This window comes from Coffea eugenioides, chromosome 5, assembly GCF_003713205.1.
Source record: "Coffea eugenioides isolate CCC68of chromosome 5, Ceug_1.0, whole genome shotgun sequence".
Taxonomy (NCBI): domain Eukaryota; kingdom Viridiplantae; phylum Streptophyta; class Magnoliopsida; order Gentianales; family Rubiaceae; genus Coffea; species Coffea eugenioides.
Genome location: NC_040039.1, coordinates 48,148,950 through 48,168,236, shown reverse-complemented (window position 1 = coordinate 48,168,236; position 19,287 = coordinate 48,148,950). Strand labels below are relative to the sequence as shown.

General features: G+C 35.7%; 5 protein-coding genes across 6 annotated transcripts; 3 read left to right on the top strand and 2 right to left on the bottom strand.

Annotated features, from left to right (window-relative positions):
* Positions 1 to 182: 182 nt before the first annotated feature.
* On the top strand, positions 183 to 2,857 carry LOC113772311 (protein yippee-like At5g53940). Its single transcript, XM_027316903.1, has 5 exons — positions 183 to 445; positions 945 to 988; positions 2,177 to 2,285; positions 2,397 to 2,452; positions 2,600 to 2,857. Exons 1-5 carry the CDS (start codon positions 350 to 352, stop codon positions 2,676 to 2,678), a joined length of 384 nt encoding a protein of 127 aa, XP_027172704.1. The 5' UTR covers positions 183 to 349; the 3' UTR covers positions 2,679 to 2,857.
* Positions 2,858 to 6,231: 3,374 nt separating this feature from the next.
* Positions 6,232 to 8,883, top strand: LOC113770372 (serine-rich adhesin for platelets-like). The gene is made up of 3 exons (XM_027314805.1): positions 6,232 to 6,291; positions 6,747 to 8,477; positions 8,596 to 8,883. Exons 1-3 carry the CDS (start codon positions 6,232 to 6,234, stop codon positions 8,659 to 8,661), a joined length of 1,857 nt encoding a protein of 618 aa, XP_027170606.1. The 3' UTR covers positions 8,662 to 8,883.
* On the bottom strand, positions 8,845 to 12,247 carry LOC113770373 (ribosomal protein L11 methyltransferase-like). 2 transcript variants are annotated; one of them, XM_027314806.1, is made up of 7 exons: positions 11,885 to 12,247; positions 11,387 to 11,473; positions 10,863 to 11,003; positions 10,521 to 10,586; positions 10,000 to 10,167; positions 9,421 to 9,750; positions 8,845 to 9,201 (listed from the first exon to the last, which is right to left on the bottom strand). In XM_027314806.1, exons 1-7 carry the CDS (start codon positions 12,194 to 12,196, stop codon positions 9,094 to 9,096), a joined length of 1,212 nt encoding a protein of 403 aa, XP_027170607.1. In that variant the 5' UTR covers positions 12,197 to 12,247; the 3' UTR covers positions 8,845 to 9,093. The 2 variants fall into 2 exon arrangements, with proteins under 2 accessions (XP_027170607.1, XP_027170608.1); XM_027314807.1 differs by having other exon boundaries at positions 10,521 to 10,588; positions 10,874 to 11,003.
* Positions 12,248 to 13,848: 1,601 nt separating this feature from the next.
* LOC113772031 (PRA1 family protein H-like) lies at positions 13,849 to 14,390 on the top strand. Its single transcript, XM_027316571.1, has one exon. The coding sequence runs from the start codon at positions 13,898 to 13,900 to the stop codon at positions 14,363 to 14,365; it is 468 nt and encodes a 155-aa protein (XP_027172372.1). The 5' UTR covers positions 13,849 to 13,897; the 3' UTR covers positions 14,366 to 14,390.
* A 2,675-nt stretch (positions 14,391 to 17,065) lies between these two features.
* Positions 17,066 to 19,287, bottom strand: LOC113771914. The gene is made up of 4 exons (XM_027316463.1): positions 19,266 to 19,287; positions 18,082 to 18,203; positions 17,877 to 17,986; positions 17,066 to 17,192 (listed from the first exon to the last, which is right to left on the bottom strand). The coding sequence occupies exons 1-4, from the start codon at positions 19,285 to 19,287 to the stop codon at positions 17,066 to 17,068; spliced, it is 381 nt and encodes a 126-aa protein (XP_027172264.1).

The window sequence follows — 19,287 nt, the reverse complement described above, 5'->3', positions numbered from 1 at the left end:
AATTATATTGGCAACATAAATAAAATATCATTTAATATAATTTTACAACTCGTGGCCCAAAAAAAAAATTCCCATGACGGGTTTATGTGCCCATCAAATATTGTGGAGCCCAAAAAGGTGCAGAACAATCAAACTCATTCCGATCAGCAAGTGTTCAGCCCAATCTGTGCGGGGTGGTGGTGTGGAACTGTGGATCATGATCCGTTTCCTTCCTTCCACACTTCCTCCAGTGGAATTGTCTCATTCTAAATTTTTCTCTGGGTGGTCAGATTTTACCATCATTAAATAGAGCCATTCTTCATTTCTTAACGACTTGTTTGTGTCTGTGACAGAAAACGAGAGAAGTGAGATGGGGAGGATATTTGTGGTAGATCTAGAAGGCAGGACATACAAGTGCAAATTTTGCAAAACCCACCTGGCCCTTGCTGGTGACCTTGTTTCTAGGGTACTCCCTACCTCTTTCTTTGCAACTTGTGTAGAATTTCTAGCGCCCTTTGTCCTTTTATCGATGTTTCTCGATTACGATTTTGTTGGGGATTGCTGATTTCCTTCTCCCGATATGCATTCGTTAAGAATTTAGTGCTCTGAAGGTAGATGATGGAGTAGATTTGGTGATTGTGAGTTTGTTGTTGCAATCTTTTGCATCTTGTGGATAAGGCCTACAGTGTTTGTTTTTGTGTAAGCAATCATAGTTCCATCTATAAAAATTGGTACTTGTGAAGTTTGTTGGGGAGTTGTTTTGGGATTTGAATTACATTGCTCTATAGTTTCATTTCATTAGCATGTGTACTGTATTAACCTTCAGAGTGAGCTCAAATTGTACCTGATGTTCCTCTTGTTTGCGGCTGCTTAATTCTGAGTTTCTAAGTTTGTTTAATACATCATTGTATGGTACGCGTGCTTGCTGCTTTCACATGTTAATGTTTGGTTTGGAATTTGATCAGGGTTTCCACAGTCGCAGAGGAAAAGCATACCTCTTCAGTAATGCGTGAGTTCTTCACCGATCTTCTGAAAATCTTGCTAATCTGAAAACAGATTGTTGATCAGCTTTTGCTGTCATCTTTATTTGATTTGGATTCCATGTGTATCATCATTTAAGAGATCTTTAGGAAGTTATGTACTGTTCTATATGGACCGGTGTGACTTGACAGCATGAAGATTTGGTTCTTTTGAATGTTGAATTTTTAACTTTCAGATGCACTTCTTTCTCACCACTCTTTACTTGAATCACAGAATCCAGAAGTCTCAAAAGCAAATTTTGTAGTTCAACGAATTTGATAGATGTCCGACTATTTAGGAGAAAAAATTTTCACCGTAAGCCCGGCCAATGTTCTCTTTCCCTGTGGACTGCTATATTCATTTTAAATCATAACCTTTCTGACTGCATACACTGTGAATCTGCATTTTTAATCCCACAAAATGGCTTGGAAGTGAATCCAACGGCACACATGTTACATTGCCAATTTTCTACTTTCGGTTGCAACATTTTCTTTTTGAAGGATTACTGTATGGCATGGGAAGGAAAAGTCTACTGGTTGATCATCTTGAACTTGGCATGTTACCAATTGTGCACTAATTGAATTTAGTTGCGTGGATTCGCTTACATATGTAAAAGAAAACCTGTTCAAGTTCTTTATACTGTATGTCTTAAAATGCTAACATAAAGGAGATGGAAAACCCAAGATGAAAAGTCAAGGAGATGGGTTATACAGTGAATCAAGACTGAATCTTCATATCCTCGACTCTGTTAATTTTATGACAATGGACCTTTGGTCGTTTGAACAGCTATAGTTTCTGTTTAGTTGCAGCAATTGGGTGAAAGACTGCATACAAATTATTTTTTCCAAGTTGATCGGACCTGAAGCTTGCCTTGTAAAGACTATTTATCTACAACTCAACAAGGTCAAACTCAAGCTTGCCCTGTTAATTGTCCAAACAGGGAATTGAGTGTGGCAAGGAGATAGGATGATGTGTCGTATTTTAGGAGTTTTATGATTCTTTTTTAATTTGAAGCAAAATCTGGGTTCAGGTGCGACATAATTTTTGCACACCACCTCTCTTGCTCCGCCAAATATTATTAAGAAAAGGGATTCAAGTCATGAAATTTTTTTTATGCTGGCAATATCTGTTCTTTCTACTTCTATCTTGTCCTTTAATTGCTTTAGTTCGATTGTAGTGTAAATATATCTGTTGGACCTCGTGAGGATAGAATGATGCTTTCTGGAATGCATACGGTAGCTGATATATATTGCTGCCGCTGTGGACAAATAGTTGGGTGGAAATATGTAAGCTTCTGTTTCAAATATGTTTTTGCATGTTTGCAACGGCACTTCCACTCGTTGTTTTTGACTTTTTTTGTTACCTCTAATGTTTCACTTTTTACTTTTTCACTACAGGAGGCTGCCCATGAGAAAAGTCAAAAGTATAAGGAGGGAAAGTTTGTACTTGAGAGGTATACCTGTCTTCTTGCATGCTGGGTTAAAATTTATCCTGTTTCTTTTCCCCTCTTCCTCCCTCCCTCCCTCCCCCTTTTCAAAATTTAACCCCCTTTCCTTCGGTTCTGACCCATGTGCCGTTACATCTACATGTTGGTAAACAGAGGAGGGATCATGGATGGTTTGGACTCAGAATTCTATATTGATACTCGTCCAAGCATGAGTGATGCTGAGGACGCATAGATTACTGTTATCGTTTATTGTACATGTTAGATAATGTAGTGAATTTGGAGAACCTTGGCTTCCAGTTAATAGATAAGTCCTGTGTATGTACGTTGTCGCAGTTATTCAACTAAAGTTTGATATATAGATGTATGCTAAAATAGTTTTACCAGCAATTACCAAGGTCTTTTATGTTTTAACTGGTGCTTGAGACTTCTTTGAAGTTGTTAATTCACATATGCATGAAGGTCATTACGTAAAAATTTGATTTTTGCCTGCTGCTTGGATGTTTGGCATGCTTTGAGCACTTAAATCCACTTTCAAATAACAATGGATACTGACTTATCCTTTGTCTTCTGCATTTTGAGTGATTTAGTAATCTCTCTTTCTGTCAATGTTCACTTGAGCTCTTTGATATAGATGGTCTCTTTTTGGGGGAAAATGAACGATATCATACTACTGCTTGAATGGATGGAATTCAAAATACAGGGGTCATTACTGACTTCCAGTTTGATTGGTGACAGAGAGACCTTTGCTCATTATTGGGATATTATTTTTTAACCCATGGATATCGTTCTTGAAGGATCACATTTGCTCCATTCGAAGAGAAAGACGAAGCAAAAAAGAAAGGGGAAAAAAAAATTTGCTGCCAATAGAATAAGATTTACAGAGTATACGATAGGACGGCTCTTTCTTTCACTTTTCTAGTCGGCAAAAATGTAAAATCCTCTCAAACTAGGAATTGTAGTATATTTTCTTATTGAAAAATATTATTTGTACTTCTATTTTTGTTAATTATGCTTTTACTATCATTCTGATCATATAGTTTTCATTTATGAGACTGTATGATAAAATAATGATAGGAGTGTAAATAACAAAAGATGGAATGCGGATAACTTTTCCCTTCTTATTTAATATAATAATCAACATTTTTCAAATGCATCTTTTTCTTTTATGCAAGAATCTTTGAAGTGCTAATGCTTTTGAAAGGTATGTACTTTGTGGTTCAAATTAAATGTTTTTGTTGGGCTCTTTTTTTTTTTTGCCCCTGATGAAGATTCGTCCATGGACTGATGGACCTCCTTCATTTTTTTTTTTAAATCACCTAAAAGAAATGTTAAACAAATACTCCTATTACTTGAAATCTTTCTTTTTTTTAATAAGGACTAATAATGATTTTCTACTTATCCTGTAATTATTCAAGCTTTATCTCCTTGATGATTTGAATCCATACCTTTCAATTACACTTGAAGTATTTTACCAAGTACAACTAGTCCATCCTTAGTTATCCCTATTACATGAAATTAGCTATCCAAACGAAAGTGCCTCTACCAGCTACCAGTCTGCTACACAAAATAAATAATATATCTATATTGATTGTTTAACAAGAAAATATGGAAGGTCAATATCCTTGGAAAAAATTATTCATCTTTTAATGGATTTCAATCCTTAAATTCCACTCCCCTTCATCTACCAAAAAAAAATAAAAAAATAAAAAAATAAAATCTAAAAATTAGATGAGTGTGTTTATATTTTAGGGAAATTTGTCAAATTGGTCCCTAACATTTGCCAAAAAAAATTTTTAGCCCCTAACATTTAAAATCAGCCAAATTTGTCCCTAATATTTAAATTATGATCCATTTTGGTCTTAATGCTCGTATTTGCTCATTTCTCCGACTGAAAATAGCACGCCTCTCTCATGTGGGTATATTTTCAAAGTCAAAATCGGAAAACACACTTAATTTCCTGTTGAGTAAAGTCATTTTCCCTTCATATTTTCTCATTGAAAATTTGAAGAAAAAGCTGACATATAAAACACATTGGTAAAAAAAAACTTATTACATAACTCTCAATTCGGGGCAAAAGAGGGGAAAGAGGGCGGCACTGTTGTTGCAGCTAGTAATGTGAGTCAGGCTCAATTAGAGCCCTAGGAGGCAGAGACAAATCTAGCCAAGGCTCCAAAGCTTGGATTTTTTATGACAGTGGTTGTATTGGTGGTTAGATGGAGCCCTATGAAGTGATAAGGGGGTGGCCATGTTGATTGAGAAGATGGGGCCAAATGAAGTTGGAAAGTTGGTTGAGGAAACATCTAACATCCCTGCCCGATATTGTCTCACAGTTAGCCGCCCCGTGGGGCCGTAGGTTTTGTTCCTAGCGGTGCTGAATAACACAACAGGCTAATGCCTTACCAAAAGGCCTCGACCAGGTGGAGGACATCACAACAGGTTATTAAAGCAGCCCAGGACTTCCTCCCTTAGCCGATGTGGGATCATTACAAAACAAGGGCTGGGTCAATTGCATGCTAGTGGGGACGGAACGAGAATTGCGAGTGGAAAGGGAGAGGGAAGGGAGGAAGATGAGGATAGAGGTGTGGGAAGTGATGCGGCGGGGCTAGAGGTGGTAGGAGGTGAGGGGGGTAGCGGCTATCGATGCTGGTGGTTATTTTGCGGTGGCAGTGGATAAAGTTTTAAACATTGTCTCTACTACTGGCTTGGCAAGTGTGACATATTTGACCAACAAGTACTTGAATCAAAATGTCAGCTTCTTCTTCACATTTTCTTGTTATTCTTCCTCCATTACACAGCTGCCTAGTTGCAGCTGCGTTACTCCTCTTCAATTTCATTCTTTTAGTGAGGCAATTAGGACACAAATAGGGAAATATGAAGGAAAGATGGCTTTACTCAACCAGAAATAAAGTGTATTTTTCGGTTTTGCCCTTGAAAATATACCCACGTAAGAGAGCGCGTGCTCTCTTCGAGGTTAAATTACCTGGTCTTGGAATAGCCATTCAGGTCCCAAGATCCAGGGTTCGAACCTCTCTTAACGCTTGGGTGCTCTTGGGGGGCGGAGCACTACAGGTGCAGGGTGATTAGTCTGACAAAGTTGAGATACACCCTGTATTGACAAAAAAAAAAAAGAAAAGAGGCATACTATTTTTAGTCGGAGAAATAAGCAAATACGAGCATTATGACAAAAATGGATCATAATTTAAATATTAGGGACAATTCTGGCTGATTTTAAATGTTAGGGACTAAAAAAGTTTTTTTGAGAAATGTTAGAGACCAATTTGGCAAATTTCCCTATATTTTAATATCGTAATCAACTTACGGATGATAAGTAAACTTCAACCACCACTTAAAGCTACACCACATTCTTGCCAACACAGCCTTTTTTCTTCTTCATTTTTTGTTTTTTTTTTTTCCGGCAACACACTTTACATTAGATTAAAAAAGTAAATCGCTGTTTAACTGGAGAAAAGGGTCATGGTAAAGCAGTTGGAAGAATTCCTTGTTGATAGTTGATGAGCGAAATCTGATGCAAATTTCTCAAAATCTGAAAAGCAAGAGAAAACCCCTTCGACGTCCAAACTCCCAGTCTCCCACGCTGCACCCCTCCCTTCCCCCTCTTCTTGTCGGCCAATTTGGATGCTACTACAATTTTGCCGAATCCCATTAACCCCTTAATTTCTTTTCTTTTTCTTTGTTGTTGGATTTTTCTTTTTCTTTTTCCTTTTCCTTTTTATCAATTGCAGGTAGAAGGAGGAGGAGAAGGATTCGAGCCCCTGATTGGAGACATGGGTTCTTCCTCTAAGAGCAAATCTGCCAAAAAGAAAAGTTCCAAACTTTCTTCTCAGGTAGCAGTATCGAGAATCTGCTATGTGACTTTTATTTGTTTCTGATAAATTTTTTGCTATATTTGTGCTGGATTCTCTATTTATTTCATGTATTGTGTTGGGTTTATCTTGGTTGTTCTTCAATGTTGTTTCAATAAACAGGCCTGCTCAGACATATTGAGAATAATTAATGGAAAAAATTGGAACTTTAAGCCATTAGCTTAGCTTAGGGCGCATTTAAAGTGGCCATTCTGAAAGTGCGATATGAACAATTGAAACTTTAAGGCATTAATTTGGTTTCTGTATTGAACTTGAAATGGCTGTTATTTCCTGTCAATTGACTTTAGTATCTGTATTCTGATTATTAAAAGCAATCAAATACTTTTTATAATCTTCTTGTTTACTTGCAACAAATACTTCTAAACGTCGTAAACATGTCTCAGTTTCTTGCCTTTCTGTATATCTTATGTGGTTAGGCTCGCAAGATGAAGAAGAGTGGGAGGACTAAATCCAAGAAACTTGGTCGCCGTCATGATTCCAGTACTGATGATTCCATGAGTTCAGATTCCATTTCCTCACCTGGTAATGATTCTTATGCTTCAAATTCTGATGATGACTCCATGAGTTCCGCATCTATATCTCGGTCCAGTTCAAAGGATTCTTACAGGAGAAGGAAAAACAAATCGCGCTCACGAGGTAAACTAAAGAAGACCAGAAAGCGAGCTCGAAGGAGATCTTCCAGCAGAGACAATCGTAAGAAATTAGCTCCCATGAAAAAAAGAAAAAGGTCAAGAAAGGATAGTGATTCTAAGACAAGAAAGAAATACGGCAGAAAGAAACGTAGGAGGGATTCAAGTGCTAGTCCCACAAGCAGCAATTCACACAGCTGCTCTACTTGCAAAGGTGGTAATAGTGACAGTGAGGAGAGCGAACGTGAGAGCGTTTGGAGCAGGCCTAGAGAAAATAAGAGAGATTTAAGCAAGGACAAACGTAGAACCAAACTTAGCTTCCGTAGGTCCCCAAGTCATTCTTCACACAGTAGGTCTAAGGATCAAAGTGGTAGTGTTAGTTACAGTGAGGAAAAGTTTCTGAATGAGAACAATTCCCGGCGTTTGAGATCTGTTATAACATTTGTTGAGCAGAGGAGTGAGGGAGAAGGGAACGAATGGAAGAAGGATCTACAGAATGAAGAAATTGTCTATGATAATGACGATTATCCTTCCAGAAGCAGTAGTGGTGGGGGAAGCAAAAAGGAATCAACTCCTCGTTCACCTATTGCATTTGATGTTGAGAAACGGACAGAAAGTCCTATATTTGTTTCTGAGCATGAGGTGACTGAACTTTCAGGAAGTGTAAATGATGCGCATGACATGAATGAGTTTGCGACACGCAGTTCTGCAAAGGAAAATGGGAATTACACTCCCCTTGTGGGTGCTGGTTCAGGGGGTGATGATCTGGAAGCAATTTTGAGGCAGAAAGCTTTGCAGAATTTGAACAAGTTCCGAGGAGGACATAAAAGTAATACAAAGCCTACTTTGGATCAGAAAAATAAGGATGATGGCAATGTTAATGCATCATCCACTTCCACAGCAGCGGTTGAAAGGGTTGTCCTTGACAGCGGACACACTGAAAAGGTTTATGGAATTGTGAAACAGAATAATGATCATCCAGCTGATGGGTCGGGACTCTCTGGGAATCCCAAGGAGGACGGCCTGAATAGTGGAAATCCTGTTGTTGGTAAATCTGTATCTGGAACCTCACCATTTAGGGGAAGATCTTCAGGCTTGGACATGCGGCATCAAGCCACAGCATCAGGAGCATCTCCAGATAAAATTCTGAGAGAAATTAAGAGTGAAGGGAAGACTACAGCTACAGTACAAACTACATCCGTGGCTGGAAACTCGTCATTTTGGGAAAGTTCTTCAGGCTTGGACACACCCAATAAAACTACGACATCAGTTGCATCTCCAGAAAAATTTCTGATGGAAACTGAAAGCGACAGGAAGACTGAGCTTAAAATAACTCAACCATTGTCTCCTAGCGTGGGCATTAATAAAGGTTCTGCTTGTAGCTCTGCGACTGTAGAACCAGCTTTATCTGCTACTTCAGGAGGGCAAAGTTTGAACAATCAGAAAGATGAAGCTAAGGATGGCGGACAGTATCAGCAGAAGACGATGTCTGTGATGAGAGGCGGGGAAATGGTACAGGTAGGAGCTTTCTAAAGTATCATTAATAACGTATTTACTGAAATTTCCAATTTGTAAATGTTGTGTCGAGTTCTGCTTTACTTGCTAGGGAGTTTGACATTTGGAAACATGTTCCCAGGTAAACTACAAGGTCTACATTCCTCAAAGAGCTCCCGCTCTTGCCAGGAGACAACTCAAGCGGTGATTTTGGAGGGCAGAGGACTTGGTGTGGACAACTGGGATTTTGGTAGTAGTTGTATCCAGAATCTGTAATTGATTGCTAGTTGAAAGGAACCTTGACTGGTTATAAAAGTGAAGGCCGATGGATGCCATATCAGTTGATCATACTCTTTGAATAACTGGATGTTTATCAACACCTGACAGCTCATTAATAAGTTCTAAAATTCAGTACAATTTTGCATTTGAATTGGAATACACCTGTCTTGGTAAAATGATGTCAACAGATTGGTTGGCCATTGTTTGACAAGGTAATTGCTTCCGCAGATAATATGATAGCCACCTTTTTCCTTTAAAAGAATTAGCTAAATTTTATATATGTATGTATGTATATAATCACTTGCTCATCATGTCCACTGTGCTTAATTATTCTGGATGGGCTGCATTTTTGAACATGACATTAACCAAGATTTATTTTCTTAAAACCAGCTAGGCAAGCCCAATCATCCATCTTTGACACTGTAATATCTTCCAAGAATGGTGAGTACCGGTGGATGATGCGCGGAACCTGCATCAAGAATTTTAAATAATTTAATCAGGGAAACTTTTGAAATGTGGTTCTTCATCGAAGAACGGTGATATGGTAGACAAGGATGATAAAACCATTAATAGATTTATTAGTCTGATAATCTTCTGGACAACATTTAGGATAATAGCCTCTCTTAGTCATGTTAAGCTAATCATCTAGCAAGGTATTATCTACAATCAGTTGCATCCTAAGACGTACCTGCTCAGATATGATACCCGATAGACCCACTGTGGCTCCAGGCTTTGCATGGGAGACAATTTGGTCAGCCAAATCTAGCAGAGGATTCAGCAGTATATTCGCAATAACAACATGAAACTTCTCTGTCTCGGTGACAACTCCTTTATCATTTAAATGCTGCCTGTCTGTAGGTTTACTTACAATTTCGTTTGTAAAAGTAGAACTGCCTGTACTAGGAACCAGACTTAAAAACAGTTTTTCAGGCTGTATGTTATTCAAAGTAGCATTGTGTTGAGCGGCTGTAATTGCTTGGGGGTCTATATCCAGCCCAGCTGAAAAAGCTGCACCAAACTGCATTCATGATCAAAATTTAAAGATCAGAACCCAGAATCAAGTCAACATAGAAGCAAGGTCAGATTTAAGAAGTACTGCAAATAAGAATCCAATGAATTGCTCAAGATGATACTGTCATGAACTTTGATACCTGGACTACCAACTCAGTTGCAACAGAACACAACAAATTCAAGTACTAACTTTGATATTCATCTTAGGTTCAGCACCATCCTCCTATGTAAGCATTAAACAGAAAGATTTGAGTACCTTAATTGCTGCAATAGCGAGGATACCAGACCCTGTCCCATAATCCAAGAAAACTTCTCCTCCTTTTATTACATCATAGAGCAGCATTAGGCATAACTTAGTTGTAGGATGATCCCCAGTCCCAAATGCTAATCCAGGGTTTAGAATTATATTAGTTGCTTGAAGATCCTGCAAATTTAAGCATTCAAAATTTCGAGCGAGTATGCAAGTGTAGATCAATAGTTCTTAGTCAGACTTGGGGGGAGAATAAGACAATTTGAGAGTCTTGCTTCAACCAGAAAATTCATCTTTTTAGACCAAAGTCAACACCACAAAAATCATATAGTGAATCCTCATATGCAGAAAGAATAGCTCAATGGACATTAAATTAGCGGCTGAGTAAGAAATATGATTGGAACTTGTAACTATGATTAACCATTTTAAGGTCTCAGTAAATAACACTAATTCCACGAAGACGAAATGCTAGTCCCTGAAAGATGTTAATGTTAATGGAACCTCAAAAGGGAACAGAATAATCATACTGGGGGCTTTCTCCACTCAGGCACGATCCAAATTCCTTCAATAACTTGTACAGGATGAAATGATTCCTGCAAGACAGACAATATCCAAGAAATTATTGTGTTAGAAATTCAGCTATAAACTGGGTAAAACAAACTGGTATACAGACCACCAAAATCCACATTAACCCTCTAAAATGTAGGGTAAAAGTAGGATAAAAAGGCCTATCAGATACAGTATACATGCAGAATCAACAACTCCTCATTCTCCCGAAATTTAGCTATCCTAGGTAAAACTGCGAGATGCTGTTTAATCTTGACATTATTGTCATTTCACTTGTCTTTATAAAGCAAAGAAGCATTAACCTGACTTTCTTTAATCCAATCAGTGTGGTCATGCATCACTACATCATAACTTGGTATCTCTTTCAAGCCTATGGAGTCAACAGCAAGTGATATGCTTTCCTTCACATCCTGACTTACAGAGAATATGGAACTGATGCAAATCTGCAGAAATTTTAAGGAGATACCATTGAGCTACAGTTAGAGCATATTAGTGAACAAGCTGCATCAGAAAAATATCAAATGAGCTAACTCTTACAAAATGAGTAAGATAATACAATCAAACCTACCCAAGTAATCGTAAATTCCAAGTAGAACTGGCTAACAGTTGAGACATGGTCTCCAAAAAAGGAACCTTTCAAAGAACATGGTTAGCATATTGTAGCTCTATTTGTTCAATTACTTTAAGAGCATAGAAACAATTTACATAGTAACCACTTTCGTGTTTCTGATGCTCTTCTACACAATCTAGAACACAATACAAAAAGTAAAATATTACATTTCAAAACCAAATAAAGCATGAGAGAATGAAGAAATTGGCTTTCTACCTCATCACCAACTTCACTATCATCATCATGTTCATCAATGCTGGTAGAGTTGGCTCCAAAACATAAAAGGGCTTCTGAAAGCATATCCTGACCAAAGAACAGAAGCCATGTATATTGAAGTAATTCTTTCAACAAAACTTATCCAAATAGGGCAATTATAACTACAAGTTTTTTTGTTTTTTATCATCCTGCCTCGTAAAAGCTTGCGTTGCATTATTAATCATTTTCCTGTAATGAAAAATAGCTGTAACCTGCAAAATTAATCAAATTAATTACGAAAAAAGAAACCCATAAAACCCAAAGCAGTTAATTCTACTAACATGCATCTGATATCTAACTATACAGCAATAAAAACAGACACACACACACACAGTGTTACTGAGTTTAGCTAAAAGTATGGGCTAAAAATTAGAACTTATTAGCCTTTGAAAGTAAACGTCTCATTTTTTGCCGCAGCACATATACATGCACACGTATAGGTAAGGGGAAAGAGCTCACTGCAACATTTTTCTGGCAGCAAATGGTCACAGAAAGGTAAGGAGAAGTATAAGAATCGGTCGGTAAAGTCTCCAGAGAAGAAGAAGAGCGTGAGGTTGAAAAAGTAGCAGTCTTTGAAGCCAGCTGGCTTAAAAGTTTGTATCTTTCTGAGAAAAAGAACACTGAGTCTGAGAAGCGGCTTTGCCCAACGATACCCCGGGTTCGGTGGCCGAAAATAAGGGCAGTGGCGGTGGAGGCGGCGGCGGCAGCTGTGGAGGTGCAGAGGAGGTGCTTGAAGAAATGACTGCGCAGAGAATTGATTACCAGTGACATTTTTTTTTGTTATGTTTTCTTAGGAATTAGCAGTTTCCTTACATTCTTAGGAATTACGTGACATTTTTAGTTGAAGAAGTGTACGGGAAACAACAAATAAATAAAAGAGTAGAACTTTTTGGCAGATTTCTTTATTTATTTATTTTTTTTAGAGTTTATATCTTACCACAATTTTCACAAACGCTCTTCTCTTTGGTGGGTGAACCCTTTTCTTTTTTTTTCTTTTTTTTTTCTTTTTTCTGTCTTCTCCTTCTTCTTTGTGAGGTTAGAAAATGATCCCAATTTAGTAGTATTACATTATCAAAATTTTGCTATGGTTCGAATTTATTGTACAAAATGATTGGTAAAACTAGATAAGGTTCTCATAATAAGTCTTTAATAACCGTGCTCATAAACAAAAGTCAACTGAAGTTTCCTTAGGGAAGTAGACTAAAAAAAAAACTTTAGGCAAAAGGGCAAAAGTCCAATAGATAATTTGTTTTCTCATGTATTTTCACAGATTTTAGTAATACGAATTTATTGCTTTTCCGTCTTTTACTTCGCAATAACTTTCAACAAAAGAAAAGAAATAGTCATTGTAATTCTACTTCAATATAATTTCACCATCAAAATCTACGTTATAGGAGCATTTTTTTTAATGTTATAACAGAAATAATGCAAATTATTTGTTCAAGAAAAGAATAATGCAAACAAATTTGAGATTTCTTGAAAACCAATTTTACAAATACCAACTGAATTTAAAACCAAAAATTGAGAAACATATTTTGAGAAAAGTGGGGGAAAAAGAAAGGGATAATTTCAGAAATCTCCCCTGAGATTTTTAATAATTTCACTTGGCTCCCTTAAGACTTCAAAAATTATACTTACCTCCCTTGTCCATTTAAAATGACAATACTAATCTTAATATTTTTAATAAAACTCTCTTGTTGCCATGTTTATGCAAATGATGGATTTTATAATTTTTTACCATTTTCCTTGTTATTCATTTCTCTTATGTTTCATTAGAAGTATAAAAAAACTATCAATATTATTCCTAATATCTATCCAAATTAAACGTTAAACTAGTAATATTTTTTTATAACTTTTAATATCCTCCAATTTTTTTGTAGCTCTTTTTTTTGGGTATCAAAATCAAGGATAAGTCAATAATGATTAAAAACAAATACCCCAAAATCATTACCAAATTATGATAGTTCCACCACTAAACTAGTCCATAAATTTTTATTAAAAAAGAAATCCTTAAACTTTAAAAGAAACAAAATAGCACTTTCTTCTCTATCTTAAAAAGAATTTATATTTTCAATAAAGTCCTATGAAAAATACCCTATTATAGCAAAAGATTTATTGTTATAGTTGATTATTAAATAACAAATATTAGCATGAAAATCTTGATACTTTTTTCCTTTAGAAGAACAGATTGAACTTTATAAGATAAGGGCATTTTAGGGTATTCATTAAAATTTTTGCTCTATTTTAAAGTGTGGTTACTAAAGTGTCAAATTAAGGGAGATAAATGTAATTTTTAAAACATCAAGAGAACTAAGTAAAATAGTAAGAAACCTCAAGGGAGGTTCCTGAAATTATCCCAAAAAGAAAAGAACGAGTGACCATCGAGAGAATGGGTCAATCCTGTCTGATTTGTTTCCCACCAACCAAATCACAAGATACAAATTCCCTCGAGGAAAGAGAGAGATAAAGAAAATGGTATTCTCCTCCAACCCATTAGCTCTGAGCGTACCCGACCCGGATTTTGAGTCTTGGCTCCGAAACAAAGGCTACCTCGAAATCCTCGACCAACGCACCTCCGACCTCCACCGTCTTTCCACCTCCACTTCCGCCGCCGCCGCCGTACGATCCTCCCCCTCTTCCTCCTCCTCCATCACCATCGCCACCACCACCACCATCATCCCCTATGGCCTCTTTATCTCCCTCTTTTCCCACTTAAAAACTCTTTTCTCTCTCCTCACTCTCAACCCCTTCTCTAAGCTCACCTCCGACGACTTTTCCGGCGACATCCCTTCTTGGACCAACGCTTTTATTGGCTCCTTCAACTCCTACTCCTTCCCCACCTCGCCTGCCCAGGCCCGCCTTCGAGCCCACGAGAATGTTAAACGCTTTGCTCGCAATTATGCCTCCCTCTTCATCCTCTTCTTCGCTTGCTCTCTGTAAATTTCTGAACTCACCCGCTATCTTCATTAGCTTACTTTTTTCTTTCTTTGTCTCAAAACTCAAAAAAAAATTTCCAATTTAAGTTGTTAGTTTTGATTATTTCTTATAGTTATTCTTTGCATGGGGATAATGATTTTGTCTTTGCTGTTTGTTGGAAACGGAGGAATTCATTCTTTTCCCGTTTAGTCACTGATATTTTGTTTACTCGAAGCTAATGAACAAATCAAAGCTCGTTAGTTGTGGAAAGATATGAGGTGAACTTCATCAAACTAGGAAGAATTCTTTAGACAACTCAATATGACTAATTGATTTGGAAATGAAATGTCTATCCAAAAAATGAAACTGAAAATTGACATGAATTACTTCCCAGATAACAATACAGAGAAAATTTAAGGGATTTCCTTGAAGTGACAAAAATAAAGAAATAAGCTTAAAAGTCATCTGAAATTCTGAACCTTTTTTTTTTTAGTTAAAGATTTTCGTTTTTTACTTTTTGTAATTCCAATTTGAGTTTTGCAACTAAATAACCTTTGAAAAATGTCATGGTACATCCCCTACGTATGGATGCCACTACTGAGACACTCAGCATTGGCCAAAGTATGAAATAGAATATTGGATCACAAAGGAATTTATCTATTATTTTAAGAGAAGGATGAATGACTCCAATAGTTTCTTACCTAGCATTTATCAATAATCTAATTTGGTCTCTTAACTTTTAAAAGTGTTCTCTAAACTAAAACTTCTGCATTTGGTTTTAACTGGTCTCTATGGTCAAATTCAATAAAGACAGTTTCATTTTTCCCAAATACGATTTAGTTTGATCCAATTTATAAAGTTGTCAAATTTCACCAATTTAGCCTTGTGGATAAATATTCAATTGCTGACTAGTTTAACCAACAAAAAATGATAAAATATCTCTTTTACAAAGTTGTATTTAATCATATTGCATTGTAATAGTGGGGAGGGAGTGTAAGTGAGAGATTTTGAATTCGTGACATCTCACTTGCACTACAACACATATATAAACAAATAAATACATGAATTCATACATACATATATATATATATATATATAGTGTTGTAATATATTGTCATGAATATTTCCGTTTTACTTTGGGGTAGTCAATATATTTAAGTCTAATGGCAAAGTTTATTGCAAAAGATTAAATTATGCAGAATTTATATATCTAAATAAAATAAACAAGAACAAAATAGAATATGGCAATACCTATCTATTTTTATTTTTCGTCATCTTGTTATTGTGGAGATTTATCATCTTCTTTGTACCAATTTAACCTACAGAAATTATTATCCAATTATGTACTGGCCTCTCCAAATTTGTGAACATGAAATTCAGAAGCCATATTTTCATACATTTTACATTCACAACCAATTTGCTTGGGTGTCAATTTTGCTCAATCACAAATATGAAAGAATGTCTCGAGATATTAGCGACTTCAATTCGCCATCTAAAACAACACGCACCATTACCAGTTGTAGCTATTCCCTGGTAGCTTAAAATTATTAATTTCAAAACCTCACGAGGAAAAGCATGTTTGCTATTGAGAATGAAATATTAGGAAGCATAATTTTTTTCAAAGTTTCAACACGAAATTATATGGAGCTTATCGACCAAATACAAATAGATGAAGTGGATGGAAAAATGATAAGCATTAACAAGGAACATGGTCTAAGATACCATAGAAATTTAGTTTGACAACAAGAGCTGAGTTCTTAACTCCACCTAGGTATTTAGCAAAAATTTAACACTCGATGTTAAAGGTTGACGAATATATTTTTTATGGGCGTTCAAAATTCAAGATCGAATTTATATCGGAAGTAGGATATCTATAAAACCAGTTGATATTTCAGTATTTATTTTGTATAATTGTTTGAAAATGGTTATTGAAATTCAGTTCTTGAATTCTTAATTATCGGACAAATCACTTAATTTTATGTGTTAATAATATACTATATTTATTATATACCGAGTAATGCATTCTATAATTATCTGCTTAGGAATGGTGCAATAACTTATAACTTGGAAAAAGAAAAATAATAACTTATAACTCATGCTATTATAAAATTAAATCCATCATAGATGGATTTTATGTAGAATGGGATCCCATTCATGTACCATAAGAAATATTTGAAAGTTAGATAATTTGTTGTATGGCATATAGTTCATAATCCTGTTAATTAGAGATTAAGACTATGTAACCTTGGAAAAACATTTTTATGATATCAACCACTTCTATGATTATACATCACACTATACTTCACCAACCTACATTCAAAAAATCAATCTAAAACTCTGGATATTACCAAATGTCTGGCTAAAATAAAATAACCGAATTTCAAATTACCAAAATAAAGCTTAGATGGTTTTTGAATACAGGTTTTGTAGAAAAAAAAAATTTCTGGCAAATTTATGATTACGAGTCAATGAACCACTCTAATATTTTTATGCTAGTTAAATCTTTTTTGGGCAAGTTACTTTGCACATTCAAAAGTAAAGCAACTATATACAAACTGCCAATATTCACACCAATCTGGTCATAGAAAGTTATACTAAATGATACAGCTCGAACATTAGCACAAAACCCTTATGAAAACCTAACAATTTCGCACTTCTATACTCAGCAAGGAAACTGCTATATTCAACATCATTTATTCTGGCTTTTCATATCAACTTATACTTTCACTGATCCACTTTGTCGATGATGCTTGCTGATTGTTTTTGCGCCAGCTTTGCTTGCTTTTTTGCCAGTTTATCAAGTGACATTTGTATCTCACGGCATCCTATAGAGCAGAACCCGCAGAAGTCTCTATACCACATTACCAATATTACATTCAAAATAACAAAAGTATAAGTTAAATTAAATTAAACAAATCATCCTTATATAACCAGCCTCAAATTTATTATTACATTATTAACAGTTTGAATTGTGAATGTAGCATAGGTTGGCAGAAATAAAAACTTCAGCCTCTCCGATCCCCTACCTCTTCCCAAGGAAGACAATAGGAAAAGAAATAAACAATTTCAAGTTTTTGAACCTTTTCCTATTCATGCCTCACTCATTTGTTTTTTAAACATCCCGAGAAGATATTGGAAAAGATTGGTCAATATCATAGCGAACATAAATCATACAAAAGCCCTGAAAATAATAGATCTGGGGATGAGGGATTGAAATCATTTTAATTGGATGGAGAGGTGGGAAAGAGAGAGAGTGAAAGAGACAGAAATAGACAACAGGGAAAGAAGAAATCAAATTTTACTAGAAATCAGCTTTGGAACAAGAATAATAAATCTATTAATGCAATTAACAAAAAATGAAATTAAGATTATCAGCCAACAAAACTATTCTACAAAAGTGAAATCGCATATTAATGCAAAAAAAAAAAGATTATATGTTGAACATCAAACAACAGACTTGACACATTAACATGAAACATATTAAATTTTACAAAATGATTAACAATAAAGTACTAGTAATGGTAGCTAAGATTACCTATACATGTAGACTTCAACACCCACTGGCATATGCTTCTTGCAATAGTGGCAGTTGTCCAAAAAATGACCAAGTTTCGGTGGATTACTCTCCTTGGCTATCTCCTGAACCTAATAATTTAACAAAAAAGAAAAGAAACAAGAGAAAGCTAAATGACACCTCTCTAATTGATTCTACTATAGAAGAGAAAAAAAAATCTCATTACCCTAGCTTGAATCGCTGTTGACTGTTTCTGTTGCTGTTGCTGTTGCTTGATTGCAACCGACAGTGTCAACTCCTCTTCGGTGTCAACTCGGCTACGCTTCATTGGCATTACAGAAAGAATAGCTGCAGGGAAAAAAAGAATGAAATGAAATGAGAATTTATAGGAACAAAGGTGGCGTAGTATTAGGAAAATTTTGAGAGGAGTGATTTTTGGGTTGTACAACAGATGACTGAGTAGGTAGAATAAGAGCAGAAGAGAAAGGAGAGGAGAAACTATAGAAGATTTATGAGTGAGCGCAAACTCGCGGTTGAGGAGTGAATGTGCTAGACGGCAAGTATTTGACGGCTGCCGTAGACACACTATTTATCACTTTTCAACTAAGGCAGTAGTAGTCCTTTCCTTTTTTTCGTTTTTCTTTTTTAATTCGGATAGTAATTTGGTGCAATCTATCACATTCAAGTTTCTTAAATTAAATCAATGCCACATAATAGTTTCGTTAGAAGTTACTGTATCACCAATACTTTGCTTCAATTTCAATAAGGCATTGTTTGCGTAGGAGTGATTTGAGGGAAATTTTTTTGTGGTAATATAATTTTGAAGGAAAATTGCAAGATAAGATAGCGCTATTTCTAGTTATATTCCTTTTTTTTTTCTAAGCGAAGTGATGACATTGAGATTAGTATGAGTAATGTTGTATGATAAGTAATAGAATATTGTAATTGTTTATTTTCTCCAATTAGATGAAAATCATGGCGAAAAATATAGTTTTCCATAATTCTAGCGTCTTGTGCAATTAAATTTGTATGACGTGTGAAATTACAACACCACCGACGCTTGAAATCAAAGTTTGTCTGCATGACGTTCACAGTTGTGTTTAATCCACCGCATACAAGTGAGTGCAGATGACTTGTAAAACTTTAATTCTTCTAGAGCACCGAAAAATGGAAAAGAAAATTAAATACAAAAGGATAATCGATATAGATATTGTTAAGAATGATTAGTAGATTTATGATACTATTGAAACACAATTGATGATTTCAAAGTTCCGTACTTGAGGTATGGCTTTACTTAAAAAAAAAAAAAAGGTGTAATATTGAATTTCTATCTCAGTAAGGGATGAGATATGTTTTTTGTCTAGCCAATTAGTACTAGGTAGTTGATGATACTTGCAACTCACTTTGTACATGCCAACTCATTAACAGACAT